This window comes from Lynx rufus, unplaced genomic scaffold (assembly GCF_022079265.1).
Source record: "Lynx rufus isolate CCGP_SWC_20201006 ecotype Redwood Valley unplaced genomic scaffold, mLynRuf1.p SCAF_4, whole genome shotgun sequence".
Taxonomy (NCBI): Eukaryota; Metazoa; Chordata; class Mammalia; order Carnivora; family Felidae; genus Lynx; species Lynx rufus.
The window spans coordinates 61,695,416-61,714,174 of NW_025814856.1; the positions used below are offsets into that span (position 1 = coordinate 61,695,416).

Below are 18,759 nucleotides of genomic sequence, written 5' to 3' on the forward strand. Positions count from 1 at the left end.
TGCTCCTGGTTACCCTGGGGTGGAGGTAAGGGGTCCTGAGCGATATGCTGACAGACAGTCTTTGTGATGAGTCATCTCGAGGGAAGTTTGAGGCTTGCGATCTGTCCCGGTCATTGCGCTGGGCAGCAGACTCTGTGACTGCAGACAGCTAGAGAACACGGTTCATTTGCACGTGGGATTGGAAGGACAACTTTGGGTGGAACAAAAGAAACGAGTGGTTTTGTGATTGTCAGTGTGGTCCTTGTATAATTGGGCACCACGGCAGCTGAATGATGACAGTGAATGGAGGTGAGACTGCTGTGTTCCTGGAGGAGAGCCCGACTCAGAGACGGTTGCGTGGTTCTGGAGGTCCAGAGGGCAGCAACACCAGAGGGGAGACATGAGCACTTTCCTCTGGACGTAAATAAGAGAAAGAAGACTGATGTCCAGAGCAGCAGGCATGCTTTCTGCCATCACTGTGTGTGAAGGTGCTGGTCTGCCTTGACATGTTTGTGAATGAGCGAGGGGCGAGGGGCCGGGAGACCCGCCGGCTGAATGTGGAACGTGCGACTTGAGTGAAAACAAAACACAGGCTACGATTGCATTCTGGGGCCATGTTCAAAATACATGGCCTGTCTATCTTTAAATTTTTTTTTTTAAATTATTTTACAGAGAGAGCACATGAGTGGGGGAGGGGCAGAGAGAGAGAGAATCCCAAGCAGGCTCCACGCTATCAGCACAGAGCCCAACAGAGGGCTCAATCCCACAAACTGTGAGATCATGACCTGAGCTGAGATCAAGAGTCGGATGCTTAACTGACTGAGCCACCCACGCACCCCCCGTCCATCTTTAATTTTCAATGGGCAAGTTTTCATTTGTTGTTGGTTTTCAGAGCACATGTTCTGCTTTTTCCTTTTTTTTTTTTTTTTGAATTAATTAATACCTATACTCAACGTGGGGCTTAAACTCTCAACCCTGAGATCAAGAGTCACATGCTCCACTGGCTTAGCCAGCCAGGCACCCCCCCTGCTTTTTCCTTTTGCTGACCTGTCTCTTCCAAGCCACAGAGCCGGCTGGGTGCCCTCTCCATCACAGGCCTTATGTGTACTCTGATTGTGTTGGGGCCAAGAGGAAGAGTTCTTGTAAACAGTACAGAGGGTAGTTTACTCAACATGTATTTCTGGGGAATTCTCAGCACATTTCAGAGCTTGGATCTCCCTCCAGTAGGTGGGGGGTGGTACGTGACTCCAGCCAGGGCACCTACTTTGAGGCTCTGGCGTGAGTGATGTGTTAGGCCAGCAGCACACAGGGCAGCCCTGGGCGGGGGTCTGCGGTGAGCCTTGCCTCCCGCCCTCCTGGGGTCCCCGGGCTCTGAATAGAGGTGCCCCTGGGCAGCTAGGATTCTTGGGAGGAGGACGGCATAGGGCCCCTGCCCTCAGACACGCAGGGTTCTTAGACACGGCTGCAAGTGGTTCAGGGTACCCTGGGAACAGTCTGGCTCTCGCATGGTCTGGTGGATATAGCCACTTCTTTTGTAGTGTGGCTGTGTTGGACGGGTATACATGTTAAGCTTAGTAAAATTATGACCGTCAAGCACTATGACTGCCAAGCACAAGGTCCACTCAGATCAGAAGCAAGTAAGTGGCCCCCTCTCCCCCCTCCCTCCCGGAGTCCCTGCCCTCCCGCCCCGGCCTCTCCCTTCCTCTCCAGCCACTGAAGGGCCAGGCAGAACAGGAAGACAGGGTTTGTATCCTGGCTCTACTGTTGACGGCCCTGTGACCTTGGGGACTTTCTTTCAAGAAAGAAACTGAAACTCAGAAAGGCAGTCCATAAGTAGAGGAGCTGGCACCTGGCTTCTAGGGGGTTTGTGGGGTTCGTGGAGTCCTGTCGCGTCTCATTGCTGACCGTCTAGCAGCACAGGGCAGGTAGACATCTCTTTAACCATGGCTGTGCGTACTTTCCTTTTGAACCTTTGTTAGAGCCACTCACTCCCCTGGCAGAACCCCCTTGCCTCCCCCCCACCCAGTGCTTGTGAAACATGGCCTTGCTGCGTGTGGGGTGTCAGGATCCTCTGTGTGGTCCTGCCCGGCTCACCCCACCCTCCCTGTCTTTCATCAGACAATTCTTGCTCTTCCTCTGGGCCCCTTCCACACTTTTCCACCTCCGTTTTTCCTTCTACTGATTCTTTTATGATTGTTTTCTCTTCTGCCTCAAGATAAATTATTTGAGGGTGAACACAGTGTTTTCTAGTTTCTCTGTACTTTCCAGAGCACTCTGGGTCCAGCAGGTGCTCAGTAGTTCCAGGATAGATTAGAAAATGTTTTTCTCAGGGCACCTGGGTGGCTCAGTCAGTTGAGCGTCCGACTTTGGCTCAGGTCATGATCTCACAGTCCGTGAGTTCGAGCCCCATGTCAGGCTCTGTGCTGACAGCTCAGAGCCCAGAGCCTGCTCCAGATTCTGTGTCTCCCTCTCTCTCTACCCTACCCCACTCACACTCTCTCTGTCTGTCTCTCTCTCTCTCAAAAATAAACACTAAACAAATTTTTTAACAAAAAAAGAAAATGTCTTTCTCGCTTTGTAATTAATCCTGATCTAATCCCATTGAATAATCCTTGTTGCCTTTTCTGTGATTGTGTCACACGATGCACAGACTTGACAAGTATCACATGTTGATCGTTGCTTCGTTTCCCTCCTATGAGACCGAAGCTGCGTCTCCCCCTCAGTGTCATGTCAAGTGCGGGCCTGGGCACTGGGGAGGGGCACAGGGTCCCTGGTGTGTCCGCCAGTCTTTCCTGGTGGCCTTGTTCGCTAAAACACTTTCTGACTTCTCTTCCCTTTCTTGTGCAGACGCTTGCGAGAGGCTTCGGGACGAGAATGTTTCACTTAAGGACTTGTGCTGCTAAGTTGAGGCCGTTGACGGCCTCCCAGACTGTGAGGACGTTTTCACAAAACAGACCGGCCGCAGCTAGGACGTTCGGGCAGGTTCGGGGCTATACCGCCCCCGTTGCTGCTGAGCCCTTCCTCAGCGGGACTAGCTCCAACTATGTGGAGGAAATGTACTATGCGTGGCTGGAAAACCCCAAAAGCGTACACAAGGTAAGGCTCTCCGAGCAGACGTCTTCCTGTGTTTGGTGTCTCGGCCTGCCATCGGCTGGGCATCCAGGTAAGTGTCAGTGTGCTGAGGAGCCCTTGGGAAGGCAGGCGGCTGGGAGCCCCACCGACCGGAGTCCTCCACATCAGCCCGACCACGACCGCCATGCCACCGGAGGAGCGCTTCCCTCCCCTTGACAAGCCGCGCACTTGAGACTTGCTTCCGGGAACAGAAGGCCCATCTGCCCTGCGAGGGTGTGAGAAGGACGTGCTCCACCTCCAGCATCTCCCCGAGGACGCTGCAGGACACAGACAGCGGAGACAGGCCGTGGCCAGAGCGGCGACCCTGTTGGATGCTCCCCAGTCCCATCATGCCAGGAGCACCTCAGAATCATCACATTGGTTTCTGCGCAAATGGCATTTCCAGTTAGCGTGCCGTGTTTTTCCTCCTGTATCTGGAAGTGAATTCCCTGCAGGCTTCTTTCTGATGTACTTCTGTTGCCTGTGAGGCACGTCCTCCCGGTCACCCGTGTGCATGAGTCTGCCCACAGGGCAGGCCTGGCCTCTAAACTTGACTGGTTCTGACACCCATTTCTTGTGTTCACATTGGGCGGCGGCCCCACGGTAGGAACCAGAGGGTGGTGGGTCCACAGGTTGCCGTCATGCCCCGACGCAGGCCAGGGGAGGTTTGGCGGAGACAGTGCGTGTGAGGTGCTCAGGGCCTGTGCAGAGGAAGCGCCTGACGGAGCCTGGCTGCCATGTGCTGCCGGCCTCGCCCCTTCCTCACTTGTGAATCTTAGGGTCTCATCATCAGAAGGCAGCCTGCTTCCATCAGGCCCCCGAGAATCCGCTTTACCCTGAAATGGTAGTGGTGTGTAAGCTTGGATACGTTCATGTGACTGCCAGAGCCGCCGGCCCTGTTTCGTTGTGAATGCCCTCCTGGTCTGACCTCACTGCTCAGGGCACCCAGCCGGTCATTCCCTACCAACCTGGAGGCCACTGGCTCCCTGAACAAGGCGAAGCCTGGTTTCCTGTGAGAGTAGGTGTTCCCTGGCCTGCAGACAAAGACTGCCCACAAGTGCGCTGTAGGAATGGCCGTACCTGGCCGGCTGGCAGGCACTCTGCAGGCAAGTGTGCACGGTGCACTCTGGAGGGGTCAGGTCGGACAGTCGTCTGGTGCCCCAGCCTGTCCCTCTGCCTTCCTTTCCCCAAACACAACCTCTTCGTGGAACTAGCCACGTCTTGTATGTGTGTTGACGGGCCCAGGCTCAGGAGCGTCCACACCAGTGCCTGGCCTCGGACTGTGTTGCAGTTAGGAAGCGCACCGTGGCTCCGGCACAGAGCACAGACAAGTGGGGCTGACACGGCACCACGGCTCCTGCCGGAAGCTTCTTAAGAAGGTTTTTATGGGGATCTGATTGTAGACCATGACGCCTAAATGGGGCCAGTTTTCCTTGAAAAAAATTTTTTTTCTATTAGGTTTGCTGTTGTTGTCAGTAGTTTGAGTTAATATCATTATGACTATTATTACTGGGGTTTTTTTCCCAAAATCCTTTTTAATCTTTATTTTTGATAGCGTGAGCAGGGGAGGGGCACAGAGAAAGAGAAACAGAATCCGAAACAGGCTCCAGGCTCTGAGCTGTCAGCACAGAGCCTGACACAGGGCTTGAACTCACCAACCACAAGATCATGACCTGAGCCGAAGTCGGACACTCAACCGACTGAGCCACCCAGGCGTCTTTGATTATTACTGGTTTTGGGGGTTTTTTTTAAGGACTTTTTTGAGAATCCAAGAAGTAGCGTGTGCAGTCTGGGCTGTCGGGGAGCCCCCTGATTTCATTCCCACTCATCATCACCAGTAACAGGACTGGTCTTAGGCCAGCTGAGGCCCTGTGGACCCCTGGGATTTACTCTTTAGACCAGCTTTTGGTTCAGCAGAAAAATTGAGGGTCAGGTATAGGGATTCCCCATGTACCCCCGGCCCCCATGCCCAGTCTCCCCTACCATCGGCACACATGCTGGGGTTACGACATTTATCAGGCTGGGGAACCCACGCTGACACATCTTCTTCGCCCAAAGGCCCCTCGTGGTGGTATGTGTTCTGAGGGTTGGGACAGGTGCCAAGTGACATGTATCTCTGTCATGGTTTCCCATGGTATCCCAGTGTTTCCACTGCCCTCAAAGTCCTCTGCACCCCACCTGTTCTTGGAAAGTGTTTTTACCACATGGTTTCAAGGAAGCCCCTCAGAGGTTCTCAGGCCGGGAAGGGGTGGCCATGGTGCCCGTCCATCCTGGGAAGGACAGCACACCGACAGGTCCACTGACAGGCACAGGTGCCATGGGGCCGGGGTTTTGGGGGGAATTCAGGAGGGGCATGGCCCTTGGACTCTGCAGGCCAGAGCAATCACCACATGGAGATGCCACAGAGACATGGAGGACGCCAGAAAGGGACTTTTCAGTTTAATGAGAGATTACGCACAGGCTATCATCCCCGGGTCCGATTTTACATGCTAGTTTCTGTTGCCAGGGTTCTTCAGGGGGTGCACGTCAGTGGGTGTGTCCTCGTCCACCATCCCTACCCTGTGGAATTGATCACTTCTCCAGGTTTCCTTGGAGGCCCCACACCTGTGTACGTGCTGTTGCAGAGACACAATCTGGAACTTTCACCAGATTTTAGAGGCATCAGCGACTACAGAAGTCCTCAGAAATAATTGACTACATTAAGAATGCCTCATTTGTTCTCGTGTTTTAGAACCCATGGTTCAGGGAGAAATGACGATTCGATTTTCAGGTTTAGACTGAGTGCCTCTGATCCCCCACTTGTGCGTTGTTGTGGGGTGCGGCCTCCTTGTCCTGAGGGCTGCTTCTGTCCCCTCCTCTGTTGGCACAGAGCTTGTTCGTATTCGGCAGGAACAGCACAAGCTTAGCATCTCCCCTCCCTGCCCTACTGCACTTAGCTTTCTGATTACTTCTGTAACATTTCCTGTAGAGAGAAGAGTACGAAGTGAGCCTCTGTGAGGAGACCCACATCCACCTTCAACGGCACTCTACAGTTTGCTAGGCCTTAAACCTCTTCCTTCCCCACTCATTTGTGCTGGTTGGTTTCTTGGGGGCGGGGGCGGGGGTGGCTGGGAGAGTCTGAAGGCAGATCCAGACCTGAGTCATTTCCACACAGCTCTAACCAACACAGGGATGTCTTCCTAACCACACCTAACAAAGTTAACAAGATAATTCTCTAACACCTAATCCTCAGCCTCAGCCAGCTGCCAACTGGCCAACTTACGGTTGGTTGTCATACCCCTGTTTTTAAAGAACACTTCTATTTTGAAATGTCTAATTATGGAAATTGGTCAAGTAATTGAGCAATTTGGAGTCACAAGCCCCTCATGCTGCTGGTGCCCAGGTCAGTGGCTGGCCCCGACGGCGCCCGTACGGGCTGCAGGGGCCCCCAGCCCCTCTGTGCCCCCTGCTGCGGCCTCCCCCACTGTCCCCTCCAGTCCTCCACACCTTCCCAGGCACAGCTCACCGCCTGACCCCCTAGGAACCCCCAGCCGGGGCTTGTGATGTCAGCCTGCGAAGCCTCCCTCATGGGGTCTCAGACATTCTGGGGACAAGTCAGATGGCAGCATCTTTCGTTTATGTCTCAGAAACGCATAGAGGCAGAAAGGCAGATTGCCCCATTTATGTGTCAGACAGGCAGGCATTGGGAGCCCCTGAGCCTTTGCCAGGCCCCATTTGTGCACGGAGGCACGTGCCCACCCACACACAGAACGATGTCAGCCCTGGTGCTGGCGGGAGACCCGCCAGACCTGTGCTCGCTGGGCCCCCCACAGCCTCGGAGCTTGCTTCCCCCACCGGTGGCCTCGGCCCACTTCCTAAATGCCGTCTTCCTCTTTTCATAACCGCATCCGTTTCTTATGCCATTCCTGGGTCGGCTCCAAGTGTAATGACAGCTCTGGTCCAGCTCGGTCACCTCACCCGAGGTGGAGTCTCCAGACTCGGTCCCACCTCTCGGGGCTCGGTCGTGCCCCCCTTCTGGCCTGGATAGCTCTGCCTCTTCCACGCTCATAAAACACAGTCCTGTCGTTTTCTGTGAGTGAACCAGATCAGCAGGGAAAAACACAGCCCCCAATTCATGGTGACATGTGCCTGCTCGCTCTGTGGTTTTGAACCATCCCAGGCTGTGCTTGGAGAACCGTGGGCTGGCCCCCAGGGGCGGGGGGACACCTATGTTGAAGGTCCTTGGAGCGCTTTGTGGGATTTTGGTGAGGGAGGCTGCGTGCCTCAGCCGTAGTGGCTTTGTGTATTAAGTTAACCAAACAGGTGGAGTGCTTTCCCTGATCTTGGTATTCAAGGGGCTTTCTACCTGCATGGTTCAGTCCAAGGACAAAGTGAGCACGTGTGAAGAGTGAGAAGCAGGAGTAGCGCCTTCCCTTATGCGTACATCAGCCCAAGGACAGCGGGGGGCGGCTGTTGGGACCCTGCAGGGCCCTGTGTGCCCAGGCCAGGTGCCACCTCTCCTGGGTGGGCTGTGATGAGCGAAGCCCCGAGGGGTCTGAAGATCCTCGGGCTCTCAGGGGTTGGAAGTGAGCCCGGGACTCAGAGCCCACGAGGGGACGTGCTGCAGGCCTAGGAGGACCCACCGTCACTGTCTGGAGGGACTGCCGCCTTTAGTCCCTCAGGCAGAGGCCCGTCACCGTCTGTGGAGTCCACGGGCAGAGCAGAGGCCACTGTCCTTGGCTGGTCTTGGGTGGTTGCTGGCATTTTGCTCGTGCGCCCTCTGGAGAGATGGTGGCAGAGCCTGCCCAGAGATGTTCCCTCCCCCGTGCTGTGCTCTGACTGCACGTAAATTCTTTCAGTCTCTGTAACCAAGGAAGTCCCAAGCAGAACCCCCAGTTTTTAGCTGCTTCTAGTATGAAGTGTTCCACGGTGGCAAGGCAGTTCCCGACCCCAGTGCGTGGTCAGTCCTTGCCTTCCAGACACAGTGTCCGTGGATGGAGGGGTCAGAGCCCCACTGGAGGGCAGGCGTACACGGTGTATTCGAGGAAGGCCGGGACCCAGTGTTTGGCACAGATAGAGCACTTCAAGGTGGGTGTGGGAACCGTCCAAGGCAGCCTTTGCATGTACACCCACGCCATGGCTGGGCTGCCGTGCACAGTCACCTGGATGCTTAGGAAATAACACAGGGCCACCAGCACACTTCCTGAGCCCACAGAGCCTGTGTGCAGGGGGCTGGGGAGGACAGGAGCCTGGGAACAGCACCTGCTGGCCCCAGTGCCACCCTTAGCTTGGGGAGCTGCTGCTGCATGTCTGTAGGGATTAGCCTAAAGGAGCCAAATCCTTGTTTCAGGATGACCGCTGGTAACTTAATGCCCCAAGTTTCATGTTTGTAGCAGCTAAACATTGTTAACATTGGAACTTAGTAACGCGGTTGTCTGTGAATGTGCTGGGTCCAACCCCAATGACTGTGGGTCACTAGATCATCAGCCTCGTGGTGGCCTTTGAGGCTAGGGTTCGGTCCGTTCCGAGGTGGCCAGAGGCTGCCTCACCCACACTCCCCAAGCTGGCTTTACAGCAGGGTCCTTGGCAGGATGCCAGCAGAGGGTGGTGGTGGCGTCAGGTGACAACATGTGCCAGACCAGGGTTTGGTGTGCAGGCGCATGGCGCCCCCTGGTGGAGCAGTGTCTGAAGGGGACTTTGGAAAAGGGGAAACGGTCTGGTCACCCTAGAACCCAGAGGCGTACAATTTGGTGTCCAGAATCAGCATCAGTCGCGCCCGTGGTCAGTGTTGATCAACAGCTTCTGCAACAAATCCAAGTATCCTGCTGCTTTTCAAAGCATGAGCAGGTGTGAAAGTGCCAGACATGCTCCTCACACTTGCAGGCGAGGCGTCGGGCACACACACTGCTCAAGCCGCTTCCCTGAGACAGGCTTGTTGCCACAGGGCCCTTCGGTCACACGCTGTGGGGGCCTTCCTTCCCAACAGCAGAAGGGCACCAGGTAGCACGTGTGCCACCCTTCCGAGACCAAAGCTTCTTGAATGGCCTCTGGCATGAACTCCACAGCCGGGAACTAGGCCCAGAGGCGCTTGTGATCTGCTGACTGAATAATTTAGGGCAGAGTCCACTTGGCTCACTGACCTGCTCACACCCATGTTGCTGGTGAGCAGTCCTATGCTGACCAGTGCCAGCACTTTCTCTGAGCTGAGGTGGGGCCTCTGGACTCTGGAGGCTGCAGGTGTCTACAGCTGACCCCCCACCTGGCACCTCACCTGACCCCCCACCTGGCACCTCACCTGACCGCCATCTAACCTCCCACCTGGCACTCACCTGGCACCACACCTGACCCCCCATCTAACCCCCCACTTGGCACCTCACCTGACCCCCCACCTGGTACCACAGCTAAACAGCACACTTGCTGGACTCAGCCTGTGAAGGAGTCTGAACCTGATTTATCTCAGTTGAGCACCTACTGTGTGCAAAGCCCGGGGACATTGCAGAGGAACAGGGACCTGTTTGCAGCCTTGCACGGGCTTCCTCTGCTTGGCTCTCAGAACGTTCGGACTGCAGGGAGCGCCTGGCAGGTCTATGGGAAATTGGGGGAATGCGAGTGCCATGGCTTTTGGGACAGAGCTTCAATTACCTAAAATTTAAGAATTGTGGGTTCATTTTGACCAGAATATTCCACTCGTTTACATTCAGAATGTACCGTGTTTTGGTGGTGGTCTCAGCCCCACAGCTCCACTGATGGCTATGCCCCCTTCCCACGCAGCCTCTGCTGGCTCCAGCCCTTTCTCTGGTCTTGTCTCCGGCAGGTCCCTTGGGTCCTCTCCTTGGGCTCCTCATACCAGCCATCCCCCAAACACCGTGTCTTCTCACCTCCGCACCTGTTCCTGCTGCTCCTGAGAGAAGGGAGGGCTTCCCACAGTCATCCCCCTGGCCCCAGGCTTCCGGGACACTGCATGAGGCTGCCTTGGTGTGACCATGGGACCAGACTTTGGAGTAAAGTGCTCACCTTGTGTGTGCGTCCCGTGTGCCTTTGGGAAGAGTGTTCACGTGCAGGGAGAAGGTCATGGGAACCCTCTGGTCCTGGCAGGAGGAGAAGCTGGCACCTTTTCATATCCCCCTCAGACTACCACTTCCTCCAGCGGTGGGCAGAGGACTGGGTATCCATTACTGGCCACCGGAGGCCACTCTCCAGACCCCAGACAGAAGCCAGTTCGGCTCGGCTTGTTTCTCGAGGTGTTCAGAGACCTGTGCTTTCTCCTCACTCCTTGCTGGGTCACCCGAGTGACTGCTGGAGGCACAAGTCCCTGCACCGTGGACTGGGGCATCCACACAAGAGCACGCGATCGTTAGGGATGAGTCTGGCTCAGAGAAAAAGAGAACTTCACTGAGGTGGCCAACATGGACAGGGTTTTTCTTGACAAGAGCTTGGGGCCACCTGCCTTGATGGCACATCAGCCTCATACCTTCAGGCTCAAGGAGCCTGTGGGCAGGCACAGGCGTCCTCTTCTGGAAGCTTCCTCCTCAAGGAGGGGAGGGGCGCCCCTGAGCAGTGCTGCAGCCTTGTGGTCACCTGTCCGCGCACAGGTCTGTAAAACCTGCCATCCAGGTGTGTGCGTGTGAGGGCTGTGGTTGTCAGATAGGAAGCTCTCTCTCCAGGTGGTGGCAAGGGGCCCCAGTCTGGAACGGGCGGGCAGAGGTGAGAGAGACAGAGAGAAAGAGGCTCCTAAGGGAACAGAAAGCACTAGAGGGACAAGACGCGCCCTCCACTTTCAGGCAGACTTTTCTGAGGTCTGACCAACATGAGTGGCAGCGCGGCAGCGGGTTTGCAGGTGTGCATGGCCTCCCGGGCTGCTGTCCTTGGGCGGGTCACATGAGGGCAGGTGCCCAGCCTGGCCGGGTGTTGGGGGTGAGCACCAGGGGAGCGGGTGCTGGCTCCCTGCTTTCTGCAGGACTGCCACCAACCAGTTTCTTCTGACCGCCTCCAGCGCGAGCAGGGTTCGTGGCCATACGTTTGTCCTCGGCCAGTTGAAAGTCACCTGGAGTTGTATTCTGAGCACAAAAGAAGGTCAGAGAGAGGAGGCCCGATGATGGCGATCGCCCCCTTTCTCAGGGCCCGGGCTGGACGGGCCCCCACCAACCCTTGTCTCCCAGCTGCGCCCTCGGTGTCTGCTGGAGAGGCCTTTCATTTCGTCATCTGCTTGGCGGGCGGGGGGGGGGGGGGGACGGGTGAGCAGGGCCGTGTACTTGGGGTTGCCCGCCAACCTGGGTCCCCGCTGCTCAGGGCTGCGTGCTGGTGGTTCTTGCCTGGCTGCTGCTGCCGTCTCAGGCAGGGGGCTTTTTTCAGGTCAAGGAGAGCCCTGGGCCACAGCCACTCCCCAAATGCAGGGGCTCCCTGAGACCTGCAGGCAAAGCTCCACGAGGTCAGAAGTTGGGGGGGGGTGTCCTTGTAAGGAATCAAGTGGGTGCCAAGCAGTGGGGATGAGAGGGTGGGGAGGGCAGCCTCATCTTCCCCAAGGAGTCCACACTGAGGTGGCCTCTCTTTCCCTCCAGAGACTAAGGCAGCTGCCTTCTCTGATGGACATGTGTCAGAAGGGCCAGCATAGTAGGACAATGTTTGAAGGGGGAGGGGGGTGGCCCTGGGCCTCTGAGTCCTGGATTGCACAGGGTGTCTGGCCTCAGGTTTCATGCCACAAGGTGCTTTTGTGTCGGTGTTAAGGCAGGTGCCCCCAGAGAGCCACACTTCCCTCCCACCATCAGCTGGCACACTCCAGCTTAACCAGAAAGGTAAAAACAGTTAAAGCGTTTTAGAATTGTTACTGAGTTCTAAATCACATAAAGTATACAACTCAGTGTTGGACGGTCATCTTGTTTCTGGTTTGATTTTTTTTTTTAATTAATTTTTTTATTTTAAGTGTGTTTATTTTGAGAGAGAGAGTGAGAAAACCCCAAGCAGGCTCCACACTGTCAGCACAGAGCCCGATGTGGGGCTTGAACCCACGAACCCTGAGATCATTACCTGAGCCGAAGTCAAGAGTCAGACACTTAACCTACTGAGCCACCCAGGTGCCCCTAAAAACCAATTTTTCTGAATACAAAAGGAATATGTTCTTATTGTAAAATGGTTTAAACATTCTGCAAAGCTCCCTCAAAAGTGGCTGTAGGGAGAAGCCAGACTGTCCTGCAGGAGGCGGTGCTCTGGGCCAGCACAGTGAGCCGGTAACACCGGTGATGAGCTTGTGAGCGGCCACTGAGGGGCCATGGACTCAGTAGGTCTGTGCCCTGAACAGCACTGAAGAGCCCTTCTGAGAAAGCCAGAAGACGGCGAGGACCAGTGTCCTCAGCAGACCCACTTGCTGCCCACCGAGCCCCGGCCAAGCCACTCCGGAAATGGTCCTGGTAGCTCTTCCTGGGCGGATGAGCACAAAAGTCCAGCGACATTCCTCCTGTCCAGACTTTCCACGAGTCTAAATCAGAGCTTACTGACGGAAGAATCTTGGAAACTGGAGTATGTGTGGCCGACAGGAAAGACAGTGTTCTCGTGTTTCTGAATTTGCCACTTTTCAATAGTGTTCTTTTCTCCACAGGAATTTTACTGAGTTTTCATCTCCCTGACCTCTAAAATATTTACTTTAAGCCTCATACCTTCGCATGAGATGATAAATTATTCTAGTTCGTGGTATCTACACAGATCAGAAATTGGATAATCCAAACACGGGATAAGCAAATGTAGGAGGAAGAAGTAGATGAGGTGGCTCACATGGGCCTGGAGGAAACTGCCTGCAGGTCACGTGTGAGCGTCTTTCCCCGCGTGAGTTGATCTTTACAGCGGACCTGTGAGAAGTACTTGTGTCTTCCGCTCACAGATAAACCGAGCCCAGCAAGTCAGGAGGCTCACCAGGATGTCAGGGCCAACACACCAGGTCCCCTCTCTGAGCTCGCTCCCTGGGCCCTTAGCTCCAGAGTCGCCCTCCTGAATTACCAACGAGACTGTTTGTCTAGGGTCCGGTGAGGGAGCCTGGCAGGCCGCCCAATACAAGCTCCTGGCTCCTTACAGGCCCTGGTTCCATTTTGCACCTGGGGACACGAGCATGAGCAAAGCCAGCCTGGGCCCCCAAGGCTGTGCCCAGTCTCTGGGGTTTGGAGACGCACTTAGGATGCCCCTTCCCCCTCAAGTGGTCTCGTGGGGGCAGCTGTAGAGCTGCAGGCCAGGGGCCAGGAGCTCTGGTCTTCGCGATAACCGGACTGGGGGCAGATGGGGTGGGAAGGCCTGCGTTCACCTGCCCCCCGGGCAGCCTGCCATAGAGACACTCGGCATGTCACTGGGGTGTGGCATTGCTGGGCAACGTTGGGCCTTTGGGGTTTTGATGGCAGGGCAGCCTCAAGTCCTCTGCATCTTGGGGTGGGGGTGAGGAGGGGTGTCCTGTGGGGATGCTGGGAGCAAGGCCCCGTACTTCAGGCCTGGGATCAGGCTGTCCAGCGGAGGAGCACATCAGCCCCCCCAGGATGGGACTTGCCTGACAAAAACAGAGCTCCTTTGGGCTAAAGATGAGTCCTATGTCCTAAGTGATCAGGATAACGTGAGTTCTTTGTTTGTCTTTAGTCATGGGACATTTTTTTCCGAAACACCAATGCCGGAGCGCCCCCAGGCACCGCCTACCAGAGCCCGCTCCCCCTGAGCCCAGGCTCGCTGTCCGCCGTGGCCAGAGTGCAGCCCCTGGTGGAAGCCCAGCCCAACGTGGACAAGCTGGTGGAGGACCACCTGGCAGTGCAGTCGCTCATCAGAGCCTACCAGGTAGGGCGCCGGCCGGGCGGTGGCACATCTGTGACACCGGGCGCTCTGCGTGAACTGTCCTATAACTAGCACCCCACCAACCCTGAGACACACCCTCCCTGCCCGGGGGCCTGGGGAGCACACCTGAGATGTGCCAAGACGGAAGGAGCCAGGACAGTTTGACCCTGTTTGCATATGTGAACAGCTCCTCATTTCTTCCCATAAGTTGGCAAGAAGAGCTTGTGGGCAGGGAAAGAAGGTCATGGCTGGGGGGTGGGGCGGGGTCCTAGCCACCGGGAGGGAGCAGTGATCAGGAGGGGTGTTCCCCTTCTCAGTCGCCAGTGCCCGGATACGACAAGAGAAAACGAACCCGCAGGGACAGAAACTGAGCCCGCAGACACGTGAGGGTGGAGCAGTCCAGGAATGTTCCAGTTGGTGATCAGCACCACTGAAGGGAGTGTCAGGGCAAGTGGGGCTCCCCTGACATTTCTTCACCTGACGGGGAAGAGCCCAGAATTCAAACCTGAGCACCTGTTCTGAGGGTAGCCCCGAGAAGGATAGGAGGAGAAGTCAGGCCTGGGGTGTCCCTCCGGGGGTCCCTAGACACCCAGGGTGTCCCTCCCGAGGTCCCTAAGCACCCAGGGTGTCCCTCTGGGAGTCCTTGGCACCTGGGCTTGCTGCAGTCTCCTCATCCGTGTTCTGTCTCCAAGAGACAGCACGGCTGGGGCAGGTGGCACGGGGGAGGGTAGTGGGTCCTGGCGAGCAGACGGAGAAACTCTAAGCCAGTGGCCAGCAATGCTCTCCAGCATTGTTCAGTTGAAAGAGGCATATTGGGTGGCTTCTGACTGTCGCCTGCCTCCTGCAGCCTTAGTAATGTCACCTGGTCCCATGTCCCTCCAGCAGCCGCCCCTTCGCAAAGAGCTAGCACACAATCGTGGGCGAAACAGTCAAGACTTAAAACTGGGAGGGATTTTCTTCCTTCTCTTGCTCCTTGGGCAGTTGGGATCAGATGGGAAGGCCCTGTGCCTCTCGGCGGGCCCGGCCGGGTGTAGGGCAGACCCCCAGTGGCCACTGCCCCCCCCAACTCTGGGCCAGCACCTGCTCATCCCCTCTCAGGGTGCAGAGGTGCTGAACTGTGTGGCTTCACGTGGGAGTGAGCACCCAGCATGTCCCGCTCCACTTACCCAGGGGGCAGCAGGGCTCCCCAAAACTGATCTCTGAACCGCCAGGTTCATCCGTGAGCACAAGTGTGCTTCACGATGACGACTAATCTTGTTGTTTTGGGTTCAGGTTGGACCAGGTGTAACATCCCCCACAGCCCGGGTCCTGCTAACGCCTGCCTGTGTTATTGCTTCCAGGTCAGGGGTCACCACATTGCAAAGCTTGATCCTCTCGGCATTAGTTGTGTAAATTTTGATGGTGCTCCGGTAACTGTGTCTTCAAACGTGGGTGAGAATGCGTCTGTAAACGCTAATTTTAATGTAATTTTACTTTTTTTTACCCCTTCCCTCTTTTTTTTCTCCTGTCCTCTTGTGTGTGACCCCTCCCTCGCTGGCCCGCTCGTAGATACGAGGGCACCATGTAGCGCAGCTGGACCCCCTGGGAATTTTGGATGCCGACCTGGACTCCTCCGTGCCCGCTGACATTATCTCATCCACAGACAAACTTGGTGAGGGTCTGGGGGCGGCCAGCGCCGCGCCGCCGCCCGGTGTCACATCTGTGGCGGCCAGGGTGTCTTCAGACGCCAGGGAGAGACTCTGAAGTTTCCTTCGTTCTGATCACTCAATATTTAGTGCGTTTGGGACGAGTTACGTTTATCCCAGCTTTTCAGCCAGACAGTGTGAGCTCAATTGTCTGGGTCTCAAAATTGGAGAGTAAAATTTGGGGCAGAAAAGGTTTGTGGCACAGAGGAAAAGATGGCCTCGCTGGGCAGGCAGGTCAGAAGACATGCCGGAGGCTAGCTGTGCCGGCTGGGTGTCCAGGTCCCGGTGCAGTGTGGCCTCCACCCCTCCAGGGACTCTTCTCGGGGCCGTGGGCACGCGCTGTGCTCTTGGGCACGAGACATGGCTGCCTGTTGCGGGCGGGTCCGTGCTGTGCGCTGGCTGTCAATCCGTAAATGCTGGTGATCACACCGAGGAAACTTTGGAAGGTGTCCCGGCGTGCAGGGAGGCGTGTGTGTGGCGCTCGGGCACTTGCTGTCACGCGTCCCCACCCTTCCTTTGCCACCGCGCAGCACAGGGCACTGGGTTCACCCTGCAGCTGCTTCCTCCAGTTAATCTGCTCTCGGTCACTGTGCCACTAACCTGTGCTGAGACGTGACTGATCTCGAAATGGCCAGGTGTCCACAGACACACCGTGCATGCTACTAAAACTGACGATTGCCTACCTGCCTAACGCTGCCCTATCGGGGGGACAGAACCCACCTCCTCGAATAACGGTCTCCCGCACCGTAGTGTCCCGGCACCCTGTAGGCTAGGTTTCAGACCGAATCGCTGCCGTCTCCACTGGAGAAACGCTGCTGGGGGTACCGGGCTTCCTCCCTTTCCTCTCCACCCTGCAAGCACTCAGGCCCCACTCTACCAATGCTTGCCTGTCCTGAAGCCCTGGCTGGCGCCTCCAGTCCTCCCCAGGGAGTCCCCTCCAGGTGTGGAAGACAGGCGAGCCGCCCGGGGCCAGCTGGGGGCCTGGGGCCTCTCCCCCAGAGACCAGTGAGGGCCTCGGAGGCTAGTGTTCCCAGACACAGGAGGTGGGGGCTGCCATCTCCCACCTGACACCGCATCCCATCTGGGGGCATCCGTGCTGGCAGGGTGCTTGGTATTAAAGTGGACCTTTCCTGCTGGTTATGGGCTCTCATTAGCACTGCAGGGGGGGGGGCACACAGCTCTGCTCTGCCCCATGTGAGGCTGGTCAGGCCAGGACCGAGCTGCATCCTGCGGGCTCTAGCACAGGATGCTTACAGGTCCCCCGGCTGATCTGTGCAGGGTGGGAAGCCTGTGGACTCTTCAGTGTCTGTTCACAGCACTGGCCCAGGGCAGAGGCGGGGGTCAGGGCAGGGCTTACATCATGCTTTCCAGTTCTTTCTGGGCTGCTGTGGCCTCCCCTTAACATTCCATCTTAGAATAGTGTCCCTGGGCATTTGTGCTTGTGTGAAGTTGAGCGTCAGCATGGAATAGTTGTGCTGAGTTCTTGCTTTACGTGCAAACACTGGAAATAGCGGGTCTGCAGGTGCAAACACTGGAAATAAATCTGCAGGAATGTCAGTTTGGCACGTGCAGGTCTTCAGGAAAACAGCCGGTCCAGCCTGACCGCTGCTCATGGACCCAGGCACGGGCGCTAACGTGCCCATGGTCTCCTCTGGGCCACGGGCCTGGCCTCAGCACCAGCCCCCTTGGTGGGAGCGGCTGTGCACCTCCGTCTCCTCATCCGTGAGGCTGTTGCAGAATTAGATAAACTCGTTAGAATGCTGCCTGGAGCTTCCTGAGCTCCGTGGGAGTGTGAGCTAGTGCGGTGCTTAGCAGTCTTCTGACGTAAGTAGCTGTCAGACCTCGTGGTCACAATGAGAGCAACTGAGGGGGCAGGCAGCCTGGGGTCACACCGGAGTCAGTAGTGGTGAGGGAGCCCAGAGCCACGGCCGGAGTAGGGTGGCCTGCACATTCCATGTGGAGGTCTCGGGGATGCACCACCCAGTCACGCGGCAGCTTCCCTGGGCCTGGGACCCTCTCGCACCTCCTCCAGGCTGACCTCTCCTTGTGGAGGTGAGCACAATTTGTCCATTCTCTTATGGGGAAACCGAGGCTGGGGAGAAGCTCGCTCCACACAGGTTTAGAGCACGTTCTGCTGAAGAATCACGTGGGAGGGGGCACAGCGCTGGGCAGGCGTGGGCTCCGGAGGCAGACAGCACGCGGTGTCCCGTGCTGAACTCGTGTGCAGTGCCAGCATGGCTCGTGTCCACTCAGAGTTGTTTTTTATTTTAAAGAAAGTGGATCATGTGAAATAGTTTCCACGAAGCTCTTGCCCCTTGACCAGTATTGAGAAGGGGAAATGCTGGCCTAGGGTCTGTACCCTACCATCTCGTGCCTTCCAGCACCTGAATAAACAGATACCAGTAGCCAGGCTCATACCCGTCCCAGCAGGCTCTGTGGCCAGCAGTGCTCCTGGACAGCCAGGGCTCCAGGGTTATGTCGGATGTAGCGCACACAGAACACCGCCAGTGTGGCAGGAACGTTGAGGACATGATTATTTTAACTACGATTTTAAATTTACACTAATGTTGGTACAGTTTCTGAATGAGGCCACAGTTGGGTAGGTGATTACTGGGAACGGGGCACCTTTTCCCACCTTTTGTGGGGAGCCAGGTGTCCCAGGTGGGCCCCAGTAATGCATCTTCATCTGTGTCAGGTTGTACTGTCAACCCCACGTCTGTGGAGGAGAGTCGGGAGCGCTGACCTGAGAGGCCCCGGCACACGCTCCACCTTGAACCCCAGGGGAGGCTGTGGGGGTTGCATACAGGATTGGGTTTCCTAGTGAGGCCTCTTCTGCTTGGTGGGAAAGATGGATCAGGGTGTGACGGATGGAAAGGTCTAGACAGAGAGTCCTGTGGAGTCTGGGCATTGCCATCTTCGCTACAGACTGTGGACGCAGCCACGTTGCCTGGCCTGTGTGCGGTTCTGCCTTGGGGCTGGTGTTCTGTGCCCGCAGCCCTCGCTTCCTTCCTTTGGGTGGGGAAGGAGCCGAGTCACCCTCGCATGGTCTGGGGCACCCTCGGAGAGGTGGTTTACCGTGGTGTGAGATTTAAACACAATTAAAGGGGGCCCGAGACAAAATCTATAAAGAGCAGGGAAGAACCTCACGGTGCTGCTCCTGTTTGCCACCATTGTTCACATTTGAGTTCAGTGCTGGGCTGGGGTGGGG

General features: G+C 56.5%; 1 protein-coding gene across 3 annotated transcripts in view; it reads left to right on the forward strand.

The window, feature by feature from the left end:
• The window catches only part of OGDH (oxoglutarate dehydrogenase), a 66,465-nt gene that overhangs the window by 13,328 nt on the left and 34,378 nt on the right, over positions 1 to 18,759 (forward strand). The window contains exons 1-4 of one of the 3 annotated variants that reach the window (XM_047094652.1): positions 1,883 to 1,904; positions 2,827 to 3,075; positions 13,678 to 13,869; positions 15,415 to 15,517. In XM_047094652.1, coding sequence (XP_046950608.1) covers positions 2,854 to 3,075; positions 13,678 to 13,869; positions 15,415 to 15,517 — 517 coding nt within the window. In that variant the 5' untranslated portion in view covers positions 1,883 to 1,904; positions 2,827 to 2,853. Of the gene's footprint in view, positions 1 to 1,882; positions 1,905 to 2,826; positions 3,076 to 13,677; positions 13,870 to 15,206; positions 15,298 to 15,414; positions 15,518 to 18,759 lie in introns of those variants that run through there. The other 2 variants (XM_047094653.1, XM_047094651.1) reach the window with 2 other exon arrangements.